The sequence below is a fragment of the Pinus tabuliformis genome, chromosome J (genome assembly GCF_031772625.1).
Source record: "Pinus tabuliformis cultivar Carrire ecotype Pingquan chromosome J, CPIR1, whole genome shotgun sequence".
NCBI classification, from domain to species: Eukaryota; Viridiplantae; Streptophyta; class Pinopsida; order Pinales; family Pinaceae; genus Pinus; species Pinus tabuliformis.
This window is the reverse complement of record NC_142295.1, coordinates 43809077-43826311: the sequence shown is the minus strand read 5'-3', so window position 1 is coordinate 43826311 and position 17235 is coordinate 43809077. Positions and strand designations below refer to the sequence as shown.

Below are 17235 nucleotides of genomic sequence, written 5' to 3'. Positions count from 1 at the left end.
GTTTATAACCAGCATTAAATCATGTAAATAACAATGAGATAACAACCATTAAGGCCACATAATAACAAGTACAAAATCAAGAGAACTTAGCTTTTATTAAACATAGGCAACAACCAACTAGGTTTGGACTTCTACGTACCACCCGAACATATACATGGTTGAACCAAATCTTTCTTCTAGTCAGTCACCCCCGTGCCATATTCCAAGCATGAATGTGGGATCTCATGGATAAACCAATCCAAAAACAACCAAGGGAATCTAGAGGTTAAACCACCTCCACCCTCACCAAACCGTGATCTCACCAAAACCGACACCGAGATCACAAAACCAAACCGAGCTTGGAATGCCTCCAGACTCTATCACTATCTGTTGAAGTTTCTAGGTTTCCTTAGTTAGAAACCTTTCATGCACTTTTTCTGATTTATTCCTACCTCGTTTTTTTCCCTCTAACAAGTTATTTACAAAGTAAATACTGAAAATAAACACCAGTGCATGCTCAACATATTACAGATCAGCAACTAAAAGAAACAAAAGCAAACACACCACATGACACCAGTATTTTTGGACCAATGTCCCCAGAAAAACCCAATGCGGGAAAACCGGTGCAGCTATCTAAGGGTTTTCTTATTAAGCAATATCAGAGTACAATATGGGTGCCGAAACTGGCCTACCCAACAGAGAATTTCCTTAGCAGCTATACCTAATAGTTTGAGAGAAATCTCTTGGCTGAAAACCCCAGAAAATCCTTCCGGCAGCTCTTCAGCACAAAATTGCTTTGCAACCCCAGCGTCTGCCAAATATGGACTGCGTCAACCCCTCTCTGTCTCACGCTGGCCTTGCGTCAGCCTTTCTTGGCCTGCATCAACTTTCTGGACCTCTGCGTCAGACATGCAGGCCTCTTTGGTGCTCTGCGCAACACTTGGCTGCCTCTGCTTGGCCCTGTGTGAGCCCTGTTGGCTCTGCGTCACTCTCCTTGGCTGCTGCGCTGCTCTCCCAACACAATCTCTGCCTTCTCTGTTTCTCTGTACTCAATGCCCCTCAGTTGCTCTCCGATCACTGATTCTATCTCTCTTAGCAAACCCTGCTCTAGAGAATAGAATGACTGATCACTCTGGTGTATTCTCTAAATGACCCTTAAGCCTCCTCTTATACTTTTCCTATTGACATATGAACGGCCGAGATTAAGTCCCTAATCAACGGCTAAGATTAGATCTGGCTTGATCCATGTCTTTTGGACCACTCTAACACAGTTTCATATTAATTCCCACTCCATTAAAAATATTAATTATTTTAATATCTCCTGAACTGTTTAGAATCTGCCCAAACCCTTTCTGGGTATTGGAGATCTCATGTGCCCCAACCTCTCCACCAAATTTCGTGGCTAGAGCACATCCGATGCTACCCCAAATCAACACTTCCTCTTAGCGAGGACTGTGCTCTAGCAATACTCCTCATTAAGTATTACTCTGATCATCCGGCATCGGTACCTATGTTGATGCTAGGCCTTCCTGCCCAACATCCTCTGTGCTGCTGCCTCTTGTACTGCTGCCCATGGTTCTACCACTGCCATTGTTGCATCTGTACAACAGCTCCCTCTGCATCCGTGCTGCTGCTAGTCTTTTCTCCCAGCATTGCACCTCCTCTCATCATGCTGCCCACTGCTGCACTGCAACTCAGTTACTGAGAAGTAAGTAACTGATCTCCCAACTGACCTCCCTGTTGGGCTAGAAACACCCACTGATGTTGAAGCTCCCTCCGCCGTTGACAAGTGCTCCCTCTCTGACCTCTGTGCTGCTGCAACAACTCCCTGCATCTCACACCGTTGCACACCTCTCTATGCCTTCTTGCACTGGTGCAACACTCCTGTGCCTCTCGCACTTCTGCAACCTGCTAGCACTGCGCTGTCTTGGGACTCCTGCACTGTAGCTCTTTCTGCCGCTCCATCCGCATCCATCTCTACTCACATCAGCCAATCCTGCTACTCCTCATCGGGGCTCTCGTAGCAAGGTCTAATCCAAGAGGCTGGGTACCTCAAGGATCCTGCCCCTCATCACCTGTAGTCTATCTAACTACAGCTCGATGTCTCCCCACTTCCGCTCAAGTGGGTGTGTGCACTCATGGCACAGTGATCGTCTGTCAAAACTTCCTTCTCTGCCCGTGCTGGCGTTGCCTTAGTCTCGGAAGACTCTCCCTTACTTTTCTTCCTTGGACACTGGGTCACATGATGACCCAGCTCCCCACAGTGGAAGCACTTGACCTTGGAGAGATCTTTCTTCTTTCGCTTCTCCTGCTTTCCCTTAGATGCTAGGGCCACCTCTTCGTCCTCTTGCTTGACTTTGATCCCCTTACTGTTGCTACCCATCTTTGACTGCCGTCTGATCTCTTCCTGGCGAAGAGCTGCCCACATCTCGTCCCAAAGTGGAAGTATCCCTCTTCCCAATATACTCTGGATAAATACTTCCCATTCTTCTGAGACAACATTCAGGGCTGTCCTCACCATCAGCTCCTGATCCGGTGTCACCTCTATAGCAGTCAAATGATCTCAAATCTCATTTAGTCCTCCGAGGAAGGTGTCAATCGGTTCTCCCTTCTTCATCTGATACGACCTCAACTAATTCTCAAGTAGCATTCTTCTCTGCATAGAAGTATGCTGGTACAATTTCTTGAAGGCCTCCCACATCTCATATGCTGTTTCCTTCTCAACAATGTGTGGAACTACATGGTCCTTGACTCCGTCAAGGATGATGTGCTTGGCCCTCGCCATTGCCTCCTCGTACTTGTCGTTATCATTGGGGTCAACTTGGATAGCTATAACCTTCAAGGCGATGTTCTTGACATGATTCTTGTCAAGCACTGATAAGATTCTGGCCTTCCAGACTATGAAGTTCGATGCTCCATCCAGTCTATCCTGGTCTCTTACCCCATGTAGTGCCATGATGCTCCTATACTTCCCTCCTGTAAGTTCTCTGTTCGACTCCTCTGAGTCTCTACTTCCCGTCTGGAAGTTCTCTTCTAAACTTCCTCTGAGTCCTGGTTTCCCTCCTGGAAATCCTTCTGCCGCTTGTCGAGATGCCCCCTACTCTGATCGTCTGTGCAACTGCACTGCTAATCCGGGTTCCTCAGCTAGAAACCCTCGGCAACAACTCCTCTGGCCCTGCTCTGTCAGGTATTGTTCTGACTACAGTACCTCACCAACTCCACTTTGCAATATTCTTGCAGCCTTCTAGACCCCAGCAACTGCCTCTCTGTGAACTGTGTTAGCCTCTCTATGCCTCACGTTGGCTGTGCGTCACCCTGGATGGGTCTGCGTCAGCCCTGGGATGCCCTACATCAACCCTCTGGCCCTCTGCGTCAGCAACGCTGGCCTCTTTGAGGCTCTGCGCAGTTCCCGACTTCTTCTGCGTGGCTTTGGCTAGCTCTGCGTCACAGTTCCTTGGCTTCTGCGCTGCTAGAAACAACTTCTGTCACTTTGGGACAGCTGCTTTCTGCTGTTATTGCTCCACTCGACTGATGTCTTTTAGTCCTCCTGTGATTTGCAATCACGCTCTGATACCATGTTGAAGTTTCTAAGTTTCCTTAGTTAAAACCCTTCATGCACTTTTTTCGATTTATTCCTACCTACTTGTTTTTTTTCTTTAACAAGTTATTTACAAAGTACATATTGAAAATAAACACCAGTGCATGCTCAACATATTACAGATCAACAACTAAAAGAAACAAGAACAAACACACCACATGACACCATTATTTTTGGGCCAATGTCCCCGGAAAAACCCAATGCGGGAAAACCGGTGCAGCTATCTGAGGTTTTCTTATTAAGCAATATCAGAGTACAATCTGGGTGTCGAAACTGGCCTACTCAACAGAGAATTTCCTTAGCAGCTATACCTAACAGTTTGAGAGAAATCTCCTGAATGAAACCTCAAAAAATCCTTCTGGTAGCTCTTTAGCACAAAACTGCTTTGTAACCCCAGAGTCTGCCCAATCTGGACTGCGTCAGCCCCTCTCTGTCTCACGCTGGCCCTGCGTCAGCCTTTCTTGGCCTGCGTCAGCCCCAGGAGGCCATGCGTCAGCTTTCTAGGCCTCTGCATTAGACACGCTGGCCTCTCTGGTGCTCTGCGCAACACTTGGCTGCCTCTGCGTGGCCCTGTGTGAGCCCTGTTGGCTCTGCGTCACTCTCCTTGGCTGCTGCACTGCTTTCCCGACACAATCTCTGCCTTCTCTGTTTCTCTGTACTCAATGCTCCTCAGCTGCTCTCCGATCACTAATTCTATCTCTCTTAGCAAACCCTGCTCTAGAGAATAGAATGACTGATCACTCTGGTGTATTCTCCAAGTGACCCTCAAGCCTCCTCTTATACTTTTCCTGTTGACATATGAACGGCCGAGATTAAGTCCCTAATCAACGGCTAAGAAAGATCTGGCTTGATCCATGTCTTTTGGACCATTCTAACACAGTTTCATATTAATTCCCATTAATATTTTATTTTCCCTAAGTTTAGACTAAGGGACTCCATTAAAAATATTAACTATTTTAATATCTCCTGCACTGTTTAGAATCTGCCCAAACCCTTTCTGGGTATTGGAGATCTCATGTGCCCCAACCTCTCCACCAAATTTTGTGGCTAGAGCACATCCGATGCTACCCCAAATCAAAACTATCCTTGAGGAATTTTCCATCTCCTTATCTCTCATGCTTTACCCAATCCACACCGGATGACTAGGCCGTAAACCGAGTCTACCCTTAGGCTTTACCGTGTATCCCTCCAAAATCGGTCAAGGGATTCCTAGGCCTTTGAGACTTTTCCTGAGACCACCTCAGCCCCGAATTCTAAAACCATTCGGCAATTCCAAAGCTCAAAACTGAGAAACAATCCCATCACACTATGGCTATCTAGAAAAGGCAAGATTGAAAACCATTGTCATAACCTGGCAAACAATGTCACCGACAACAAGAGAACCATATACCAACATGCAAAGCCATGCATGTTAAAACCAGTTAGGAAATCACACATGCAATATGTTACCTGCAAATATTCTTGTTGAAGCTGCTTTATCCTTCTTTTCCTTACTTGATCTTTGCTTTCATTGTCCTTCCTTCGCTTGCTTTTCCCTTCCTTACTCCAAATCTAGAATGCTCCAAGAAAACTCTAAGTGTCCAATAGTGAGAGAGAGAGAATAATGAGAGAGATCTAAAATTGAATTGACCAAAAGCCATGAACTGATCCTCAGAAGCCTTTTTATCAATGAGGCCTCTATTTTCTTCATTTTCTCTTATTTTCCATCAATTTCCTCCTCAAATGCAATCTGTGGCCTTTCACCTTCCCTTTCTACTATTTTCCTTTATTTTCATAAATAAATGTGCCAAAATACCTTTTTGCCTTTTTAATGCCTTAGCCATTGCCTTTGCCAATTTCCCTTAGCCATAAACACATCCAGTGATGCTCACTAGGATATCTTTGCCCAACATTCAACTTGGAATAAGTGTCCCTTAATCGTGGTCTTATTTTGCCTTTATTAACTTTTATTACATGAACTTTTAACCAGGGGCTATTACAGACCCCCCCCCTTGGGGAACACCGTCCTCGATGTTAAACCACACCAAGACCTCAGCAAAACCACTGAAAAGAAAACATATTGCCCATGGAGCTTTATAACTTAGCTCGTTGCAGTATTTACAATGAATGACCTGCTCAAAAGCAAAACATCATGACAACATGATAAGATAACAACCATATCGCTTATTGGAGCTTTATAACTTAGCTCATAGCGATATTTACGTCCACATACATATGTACATATACAAAACATCAACAAAACATATGCCAAATGTGAAAATTCCAATAGCGGAACCTTATTGCAACAATTATAAATTATTCTCCTAATTGTTAATTTAATTTAACAATTTATTTGATGTTAACTACGACAAATACTGAATAAATCACACTGCAATCTATACAAATAAAAATACAAAAGAAAACACGCTGGAAGAAATGCTAGCACACACACATAAAAATAACACAGTTATTTTTGGACAAAAGTCCCCAGAAAAACCCAACTTGGGAAAACCGGTGCAGAAAATGAGAGTTTTATTATTAAGAAGTAGTGAAATAATTTGAGTACAATCTGGATGCCGAATATTGGCAATCCCACAGAGAAAACATTGGCAAAAATTCTAGTGAGGAATTTTCCTCACCCCACAGGCACATCTGGGCTCTAACTGCAACTCCAAGTGAGTTGTCCAAACTACCTCTGCACTGGCTCTGCGTCACCCTAGTGTAGTTCCTTTTGCGTGAAGTTTGAATCAATCTCTCCTCAAGCCATCATCTCTGTTGTTGTTTGGGAAAATGTTTCTCTTGGTCCTCAGAACCTCTGTCCAACTTTTGGCACTAAAACTCGGCTTTCCCCAGCAGAATCAAAATTGCCTCTAGAGGCTACTGCACTGCCCCAACGTCAGCCTCTTTGTGGCTCTTCAGCCTCTGCAAATGCAGTCATCGGATTTGGAAATCTTCCTCCTGCTTCACTGTCTCTGCCCCTCTCACCGCTTCGATCTCTGACTCTCTCTTCGGCAAATGATTGTTGCTACTTTGAAAATTGATCTGCTCAGAAATCGAACCTCTCAAGTGTCTTCTTCATCACCACATCGACCTCTTATTATAATCCACTATTGGAGCACCAATGGCCAAGATTAAAACCTAATCAATGGCTAGGATCATCTTTGGATCGATCCATGTGAGTTTCTAGATGATTCTCACCTTATCTCAATTAATACTGATTAATTAACCATATTTCCTAAGTTTAGATTTAGAAAATATTTAAAAATCGGTTAATAATCTAATTGAGACACTTCTAGGTGGAATTTCTAGAAATTATTTATGGGTTTTAAAGATATCATGTATTCTAGCCTCTCGACCAAATTTTGTGGCTAGAACACATCGGATGCTACAAAAACTAACACCAAACATATACCAAACATCATACCAAAATTGCTTTGCCTCCATCGGCAAACAAAGAAGGATACATGGCCCGCATCTGATCCACCATCTCCCATGTAGCTTCTTCGAGCCCAAAGTGCTTCCACTGCACTTTAACTTGCTCTATGGCTCTGTTCCTGAGCATGAGCTGCTTCCGCTGCAATATGCATTGAGGCTTCGGTTGGAATTCTCCTTCTTTCTCCACCTGCAATACAAACCAATCAATAACATGATCAACATCCTTTATATACCTCTTAAGCAATGAAACATGGAAAACATCATGGAATTTCACTATTGGAGGTAGTGCAAGTCGATAGGCCATTGGTCCAATCCTCTCAAGGATCTCAAAAGGCCCGCAATACTGTGGTGCCAACTTGGCACATGATCTAATCCTCAAAGAGCTCTTCTTGGGCTTGATGTACAAATACACATGCTCCCCAACCTGAAACTCCTTGAATACCCTGTGCTAGTCCGCATAACTCTTCTGTCTATCATGTGCTGCCTTTAGATTCTTCTTTATAACCTGCATTTCCTATTCCATGTCTGCCAACATATCCGGTCCAATAAGTACCCTGTTCACTGGATCACTCCAGCTGATGGGAGTATTACAACTCCGCCCATACAGTGCCTCAAAAGGACTCATCCTCAATGACTCCTGATAACCATTGTTGTATGCAAACTCAACCAATGGAAGATACTCCTCCCATCTTCTCTGCTGGTGCATCACGTACATCCTCAGCATATCCTCTAAGATCTTGTTGACCCTCTCTGTCTGTCCATATGTCTATGGATGATAGGTTGTACTAAAGGCCAACTCTGTACCCAAACTTGCAAATAGCTCCTTCCAAAACTTGGAAGTGAACTTCGCATCCTTGTCCGACACAATCTTCTTCGGAACACCATGTAATCTCACGATCTCCCTAATGAAAACCTGTGCCACCTCACTAGCTGAATATGTAGTCTTCACTGGAATGAAGTGAGCTACCTTGCTCAACCTGTTGACCATGACCATAATAGAATCATGCTGTCTCACTATCCTTGGAAGACCTGTAATGAAATCCATGGAAATGACCTCCCATTCCATTCCAGAATCAGAATAGGCTGTAGTAGACCACTTGGATGCTTACATTCTGTCTTTACCTGCTGACAATCCAAACATCTAGCCACGAACTCTGCCACTTCCTTCTTCAAATTCGGCCAATAGTAGAACTTCTTCACCATCATCAACGTCTTCTGATATCCTGGGTGACCTGAGTATGGCTTGACGTGAAACTCCCTCAAGATAATCTTCTTGAGCTCACTGCAATCCGACACATAGATCCTATCCTTGAATCTCACCAAACCATCTACTGTGAGACGATAGTCTGCATCCTGATCACCTATACTTTGTTGTAACCTGTGCATAATCTCCATATACCTGTCATCCCGCTGTCCTGCCTGCAAGATCCTATCCTGTAAATTTGTCCCATAAGAGCTCATAGCTGCTATATGATTCACCTGTACCTTCCTGCTAAGAGCATTTGCAACCCGATTCTCCTTTCCCTTAATGTATCTGATCTCGAAGTCAAACTCACTAAGGGTAGCCAACCATCTAGCTTGCCTGGCATTTAGATTCGACTGGTCAAACAAGTATCTCAACCCACTGTGATCGCTCATTAATACAAATCTCTTGCCAAGAAGATAATGCCTCCACATCTTCAAGGCGTGAATAATAGCTGCCAACTCAAGATCATGAGTCACGTAGTTCTACTCGTGCTCATTCAACTTCCTAGACTCATATCACACCACCTGTCCCTCCTGCATTTGTACACACTACAAACTCTTTATCCAGATCTACAATCTTAAGGACTGGAGCATTGGTCAACAATTGCTTTAGCTGCTCAAAACTAGCTGCACATTCTTCTGTCCATTCAAACTTCTTACCTTTCCTTTGCAAGGATGTCATAGGATATGCAATGCGTGAGAAGTTCTTGATGAACCTCCTGTAGTAACCTGCCAATCCCATGAATGATCTCACCTCATCCACATTCTTAGGAGCTGCCCACTCCATGATGGCCCTTATCTTTTCTGGATCTATTGCTATGCCTTCCTTGGAAACAACATGTCCCAAGTAATGCACCTTTGTCTGAAAGAAGTTGCACTTGCTAAGCTTGGCATACAACTGATGCTCTCTTAGCAATCTCAACACTGCTGCTAAATGCTCAACATGCTCTTCTTCATTCTTGGAGTATATCAAGATGTCATCAATGAATACAATAACAAACTTGTCCAGATAAGGATGCAACACACTATTCATCAAACACATAAATGTAGCTGGGGCATTAGTCAAACTGAATGGAACTACAACAAACTCATAATGGCCATATCTGGTCCTGAAGGAAATCTTATAGATATCTTCTTCCTTGATGGGTACTTCATGGTATCCTGATCTCAATTCGATCTTAGAGAACACTGCTGCTCCCTTCAACTGATCAAACAAATCATCAATCCTCGACAAAGGGTACCTGTTCTTGATCGTCACCTTGTTCAATTGCCTATAATGAATGCACAATCTGAGAGTTACATCCTTCTTCTTCACGAACAATATTGGTGCACCCCAAGGTGATACACTTGGCCTAATGTATCCCTTATCAAGCATTTCCTTCAGCTTCAACTTCAATTCTACTAACTCTGGAGTGCTCATCCTATAAGGTGCCTTTAATGCTAGTGCTGCCCCTGGTACCAGCTGAATAGAAAAGTCTACTTCCCTGTGAGGAGGTAACTCTGGAAACTCTGCTGGAAACACATCTTGATATTGCTGTAATACAGGGTACCTCTTGAAGATTTCTGCATCCTCAACATCTTTACCCTTGTCACTAGATATATGCACTGCAAACATCACACAACTTTTTTTGCAACTACGCTTTGCCTGCATAGTGGTAACCGTCCTCATTGATGTAGTCTTCTTCTTTCCCTGCAAAATTCTCTTTTCCCCATTATCATCCAAACACTAAATGGCCTTGTCGAAGCAATCCACTTTGGTCCTGTGAAGGTACAACCAATCCATACCCAAAAGCATGTTATACAATCCCAATGGCAGTACATTCAAATGCGCTGCTATAGGCATACCATTTAACTCAAATGCACAAGCTCTTACCCAATGTTGAACTCTCTTCTTCGTACCTATAGCCAACTACACCAACCAAGATTCTGAATGCACTTCTTTTCACAAACCACACTTATCCGTCAAGTCAGGATTAATATAACTATAATTAGATCCAGGATCAATCAAAATAGAAACAACTTGATCACAAAGCTTACCGTCCATCTCAATGATAGATGCCTGATCATTCGCCTGCCTGTTGTCAACCACTGCATAAATCTGAGGAATTTTATGACCAACATCCCCAACTATATGCGCCTCCTGAACACTATAGATCTAAGGTCTACCACCCTGACACTGCAGAAAATCCCTCTTACGATGATCCTTGCCACATATCCAACACTGCAACAATGCTCTACCATCGACTCTAGTTTGTTGCGCTCTATGTCCCTTCTCAATTGTATTGAACTTCTTGTAAGGGACCACATTTGCTTTCTCACCTGCATCTTGAGGTCTTCCCTGCTTTGGTGGCCATTTTCCTTGACTTTCTCATTTCCTATCAAGATGCTTAGGTTCAACTTTGCGCTTCGACTGCTCATAAAAATGTTTCAGCTTTTGGATGGCCTCCTCCAATGATCTAGGCTCATCGAACTCAATCTAGTCTTTGTATGCTACTGGAAGTCCACTGATGAATCTCTAAACCTTGGCCTTCTCCTCCTTGAGGTAAGGCACATATCTCAACAACTCTAAGAACCTGCTAGTATACTCATCATCTGTCATGGAACCCATCTGCAACTCATAAAACTCCTTAGCTCTGTCATCATAGTACCTTTCTGACAAATACTTCTTCTTGAAGAGCCTCTCAAACTCATTCCACGTTAGGTCATCCTCCCGAATACCTTTAACATTGTTCATATCCTCCCACCAGATATCTGCTTTCCCTTTAAGACTGAAAGTGGCTATCTTTTCTTTCATGTTCTTTGTATAGATATGCAATCTGAAGAATTTCTTCAACCCAAGCAACCATGCCTCAACATCTTCTGACTTCTTCATCTCTCCATCAAATGTAGGCGGCTTGACTTTCTTAAACTCCTCAGGCAAGTACTCACCCTTCCTGTAAGGATGATGACGGTGATGACTACAGTAATGTCTCCTAGAAGAGGAACCAAAATGATGCCCATACATACCAGTCCTCCTGTCAGGTGTGTCCAATGATCTGCCACCTCTAATTGTGTCCTCTCTATCCAACCTGTGTCCGAACCGAGACCTGCTACCATAGGCTCCATTGGTCTTTTCTTCCTGCTCCTGACTGATCCTCATCTGTCCCTATTTCTGCAACTTTGACAAGCTCTGAAGGATAGCTGCATTAACCTCTATTTGCTTTTCCTGAGCCCTTGCAAGTCTTTCCTGAGCCTCAACCAACTTGTCATTATCTGCCTTGCAACTTTTGATTTCAGCCCTCAAGCTCCTCAATGTATCTGCCATACCAGGAGAATGCTCATCTCCTTGTTGCCCAACTGATTTGTAAGGAGAGTCACGAGAGCTATAGTCTACCATTTTGCTCGTCATCCTTGATTCTCTTCTTCCTGCAAGTATATCATGTCAGAAAAACCAAATAGATACCAAAATAAAATCCATACCTTATTGTTGTTCAGGGGAGGCTTATCTCATCTGCAAGATCAATCCACATTAGCATGTACATGTATAAACATAAGCATATATGGATATGTAACATTATCAACACATAACATCATGCATGACCATACCAACAATATACCCTGATCCCATGCATGACGACAATGACCTTGACAACATCAGACTTTTCCCATAGAGAGCGCAACCCGCTCTAATACCACCCTATAACAACGCCTCCCCTCATATCTACCCACTTTCACCGGCTTACCTGGGGTAAACATGAGATGAGGGGCTACTATGACAAGACTTGACCTCCTAGGTGACCTTAAGGAAGTGAAATCAACGAAAACCTACAACACAGACCTTCTATACCTACTATAGGACTCCCAGAAGCCTTCCTAGTCATCTTCATGACCAACCCCTGGATACCACTGAGTTTTTAGACCATTAAAATTCTGGACGCTCCCTTGATATGGACAAGGGTGCGTTTGGGAGGCTCCAGACGCTCCCACAACAAGGCATGGGTGCATTTGGGGACTTTTCTCCTCAGACTTGTGCCTGCGACTCCGGATTTGTGCCACTTTTCAAGCCCAAAATCTAGGTCACTGCCCGGAAACCCCCGTAGCTTTCAGAATCCATAATTTACATGAAAATAAGACTTGGAAGCCAAAAACTAGCTCCAGGACTAGGCTTGACCATCCCCAACGGGGACTAACATTCTGCCAAACACTTGGCATCAGTGCAATCTACAAGACATGAATACAAGACAGACTCACAGAGCATAAATGACTGATAACTCATATGAGACTTGACAAGAAGGATCACCAACCTCTTCCATTAATTGTTTTTACGTCAATTAAGTCTTGCATCTATTATCCTTTCAGTTACAAGTATTTACATGAAATAACCATGACTATAACCAGTCATATAACCAACCTTAAACCATGTAAACAACAATGAGATAACAACCATTAAGGCCACATAACAACAAGTACAAAATCATGAGAACTTAGCTTTTATTAAACATATGCAAGAGCCAACTAGGTTCGGGACTTCCACGTACCACCCGACCATAGACATGGCTAAACCAAATCTTTCTTCTAGCCAGTCACCCCTGTGCCATATTCCAAGCATGAATATGGGATCTCATGGATAAACCAATCCAAAAACAACTAAGGGAATCCAGAGGTTAAACCACCTCCACCCTCACCAAACCGCGATCTCACCAAAATCGGCACTGAGATCACAAAACCAAACTGAGCTTGGAATGCCTCTAGACTCCATCACTATCCTTGAGGAATTTTCCTTCTCCTTGTCTCTCAGGATTTACCATAATCCACACCGGATCACTAGGCCCTAAACTGAGACTCCACCCTTAGTATTTACCGTGTATCCCGCTAAAACCTGTCAAGGGATTCTTAGGCCTTTGAGAATTTTTTTGAGACCACCTCTGCCTTAGATTCCAAAACCATTCGGCAATTCCAAAGCTCAAAATCGAGAAACAATCCCATCACACCATGGCTATCCGAAAAAGGCAAGGCAAGGCAAGGCTGAAAACCACTGTCATAACCCGACAAACCATGCCACCGAAAGCAAGAGAGCCATATACCAACATGAAAAGTCATGCATGTCAAAACCAACTAGGAAATCACACATGCAATATGTTACCTGCAAGTATTCCTGCTGAAGTTGCTTGATCCTACTCTTCCTTGCTTGATCTTTGATTTCCTTTCTTTTCCTTGTCCTTCTTTCGCTTGCTTTTCACTTCCTTGCTTGAAAGCTAGAATTCTCCAATAAAATTCCAAGTGTCCAAGAGTGTGAGCAAGAGAGAATAGTGAGAAAGCTCCAAAACTGAACTGATTAAAAGCCATGAGCTGATCCTCATAAGCCTTTTTATCAGTGAGGCCTCTATTTTCTTCATTTTCTATTATTTTCCTTCAGTTTCCTCCTCACATGCAACATGTGACCTTTCACTTTCATTTTCTCCTATTTTCCTTTATTTTCATAAATAAATGTGCCAAAATATCTTTTTGACTTTTTAATGCCTTAGCCATTGCCTTTGCCAATTTCCCTTAGCCATAAACACATCCAGCGATGCCCACAAGGATATCTTTGCCCAACGTTAAGCTTGGAATAAGCGTCCCTTAACCGTGGTCTTATTTTGCCTTTATTAACTTTTATTACATGAACTTTTAACCAAGGGCTGTTACATGTGGGGTGAGGAAATTCCTCATTAGATTTTTGTCAGTGTTTTTCTCTGTAGGATTGTCAGATTTTAACATCCAGTTGTACTCAGAATTTATCACTGCTGCATAATAATAAAACCCTCAGCTGCTACACCGGTTTTCCCAAGTTGGGTTTTTTCGGGGCCTTTTGTCCAAAAATAATTGTGTTATTTTTATGTGTGTGCTAGCATTTCTCAGTTTCCAATGCATTATTTTTCTGCAGTTTTATTTGTGAAGGTTGCAGTGTATTTATTTCAATATTTGTCATAGTAGATAAATTGTTAATTAATTAACAATTAGGAGAAATAATATCAGTTACTGCAACAAGATTCTAGTTTGGAATTTTCACATATTCATCATGCTAGTGACATTTATACAATATCCCCATAGGGTCGCGGAATCTGAGGACTGAACGAAGAAAGAGAGAAAGCAAGGGGCTTAGAAGCCTTGATGAAATTTGGAACTCTATAGGTGCAGGAATGCTTTGACATATCTTTTGTAATATCCTCAATTTTCCTAAGCCACTTAGGAAATATTACACTTTTTGATAAATTCGGAATTAACAACAATTTTTGGTCTTCTTACTTAGGAGAGGGAGGAAACCAAATTCTTAGTGGGTTGTGGGGGCCACAAACAAAAGGAATACCCACTCCCTTAGGAAAGCACACTTGTGGAGAGAGAAGGAAGGAGAAGGAAGGCATATTAGTGGAGAATGGGGCCCATGAGGAAAGGAAGAGGACAACAAGCATAAATAGAAGAGGGGCAATCAATTGGTAGATTTTATCAATCTGAAAATTATACTACTGTTTGCTTGAATCATTGAGCTAAGTCAACATTGTGCTGTTCAACACACGAGGTTTCTGAGGGAAATCTCAACTCCTTCGGTGGACTTTGAGTGACACCCTAGAGGAGCCTTTGCTTTATTGTGGAGCTGTTTGGGAGGTAATTCTATAGGTTAATTTGTGGCATTCTGGAGCAGTTTGGGCGCAGAGAAGTACCATGCTTTCATGAGGAGAACGAGCTACAGAGCAACAACATTTCCGAGAATTTAGGAGCATATTCCCTCAAGGTTCAACAACACTTTTGCAAAGGTTTGTCCGGTGGTTTGAGGGGCTACTTTACTGACCAAATTCTTCTCTTCTGGGCTAGCGCAAAAGTGACTGGTTTGGGGCCTGCGCAGTCATTAGTGAAGGCCACTCATTGTGGAGGTTTGATCAGTGATTTTGGGGCTGAGTTGGTTTGGGGACATAATGAGGATATTGGGGGAGAATACTCAGCATTTTGGAGGCAGGAAGCAGCAAGCAGCTGGAGGGTCGAATTACCCAACTGTTAGGAGCAAGCCACAATTGGGGGTAATAATTAGGCTCAACCCTTTCTAGGTTTTTTTGGGTTTGTTGAGGAGAGGCCAAGATTAATTTAGCAGAATTTTCTGAGCATTCTTGAGGGCATAATTCTTGGTTGCATTTAGCAGGCAATAGCAGAAATTGTTGGAGGGCACAGTTTATTCTGAGATCGTTTCCACCTCTTGTGTTTGCGAGATATTTCTGGTTTTGTCGAGCAGGTGGAGTAGAGTCTGGCTAATTTCTCAGAATTTTTGGAGTAGTTTGGAGGGCTAAATCAGCAGTTCCTTTCTAGCGGTAGCGACAATTTCCTGGGTGGACGCAAATTTGGTAGTAGAGCCATTTTCATTACTTGGGTACCATCATATTCACCTAGGATTTTGCCATGTTTTGGGTGTTATTTATGGTGTAATCTGGTATTTCTGCATGAGTACAATTTTTATTGCATGTCGATGATTTTACTACTATTATCACTTAATATTTACATTAAGAATATTACATCTTTGGGCATGGAGTCTTCAAAAATTTTCAAGTGTAACTTTAGTGGTCAACAACTATGTAAGACTCAATTATATAACTCTGTATTGGATGCTTTAACCTGTTAACTACTTTAGATTCTGGTGTTCTGCTCATGCACATACTACTAATGAACTTAAGATGGTTTTTTTTTGTTTATTTACACTCTACATCAAATAATTTTTCATTTTTGGACCATTTTCTTGTTCCTTGTAATCAATATGAAAATAACAAACAAATATTAACAGGAATGTATGAAATTCTCTTAGCTAAAGAACATATACAGAAAAAAGCATACACAGAAGAATAAACGAATTTAATTCTTCATTTCTTAGCTATTGGTACTAGTCTATATCAGTAATATATTTGACAGCAATACCTATAAATCTTCTGCCAGTGGCAACTTTTAGCAAAAGAAAAACCCTGAGATAATTTCGATTGTCAAGATGTGGTCAAAATCGCTATCTCACTCATGCAATGATTAACGGATGATGTCTCACCAATTCAACTAATATATCTATGAAAATGTCATACCAATATAACATTAAAAAAGTGCAAATTACAAGTAAAAGAAAAGAAAGCTTCTGTTAAAATGAATAAGATTGGTTTGTTAAACTATCACATACCTGGTAGTACAAGTATGCTGCATAAAACACAATCAGAAGTGGCATTATTGCCCACAGAGATATTGTGCTCACAGTTCCTATCAAAATAAACGTTGAAAGAAGTTGAATAACTTGGCTCATAAAATAACTGGTAAGATCAGCAACATATCTATCTATATCCGTCAAATCTTTTGCAAATCTGTTGATAATTCGTCCAATTGGATTGGTCTGGAAGAATGACATTGGAGCCCTCAAGATTGAACCGAGCATAGTGTCATGCAACTGCTTAGCAGCATAAAGGCTTGATAAAACCAGCCAAAATGACTTTGTCAACGTTACCAATACCTATCATGGAAAGAAGGAAGCAGTCAGAAAAATATGAGAAGTGAAACAACATGAAATGATCTGTTGCATATTTCAGGTCTCTCAAATAAAGATACTCTTATTATCAAATACAACACAAGAACTAATTCATAGAAACCTTAACCAAGTAATAATACTGCAAGTCCTTACATGTTTGGTCACATTCAAACTGATAACTAAATATTTGTACCTGGCCAAAAGATAAAACAGCGTAAATCATATTATAAAAATTAGGCCCATGTTCCTTTGGAGCAGTTTCACTTGTCCACACAGTTAACCACATTCTGCTTGAGACTCCAAAAACTTCTGATGCCACATAACATGAAAGCAAAATAAGAACCACCCGTAATCCTCCTAGTGCATTTTTGTATCTGCCAGAGAGGTGTTTGTTAGTGAAATGAATAGCTCACAAAATTCTTTCACGTTTACTTGGAAAATATGCTTTTACATCATGCATGTCATCAGATTTTATTTTATAATTACTTCCACAATTTAC

General features: G+C 42.1%; 1 protein-coding gene across 1 annotated transcript in view; it reads right to left on the bottom strand.

Annotated features, from left to right (window-relative positions):
- LOC149225392 (ABC transporter C family member 2-like) overlaps positions 1-17235 on the bottom strand; it is a 620963-nt gene that overhangs the window by 62795 nt on the left and 540933 nt on the right. Inside the window, exons 19-20 of the mRNA XM_089377080.1 lie at positions 16930-17110; positions 16398-16721 (exon numbers count right to left, since the gene is read on the bottom strand). Coding sequence (XP_089233206.1) covers positions 16398-16721; positions 16930-17110 — 505 coding nt within the window. The remainder of the gene's footprint in view (positions 1-16397; positions 16722-16929; positions 17111-17235) is intronic.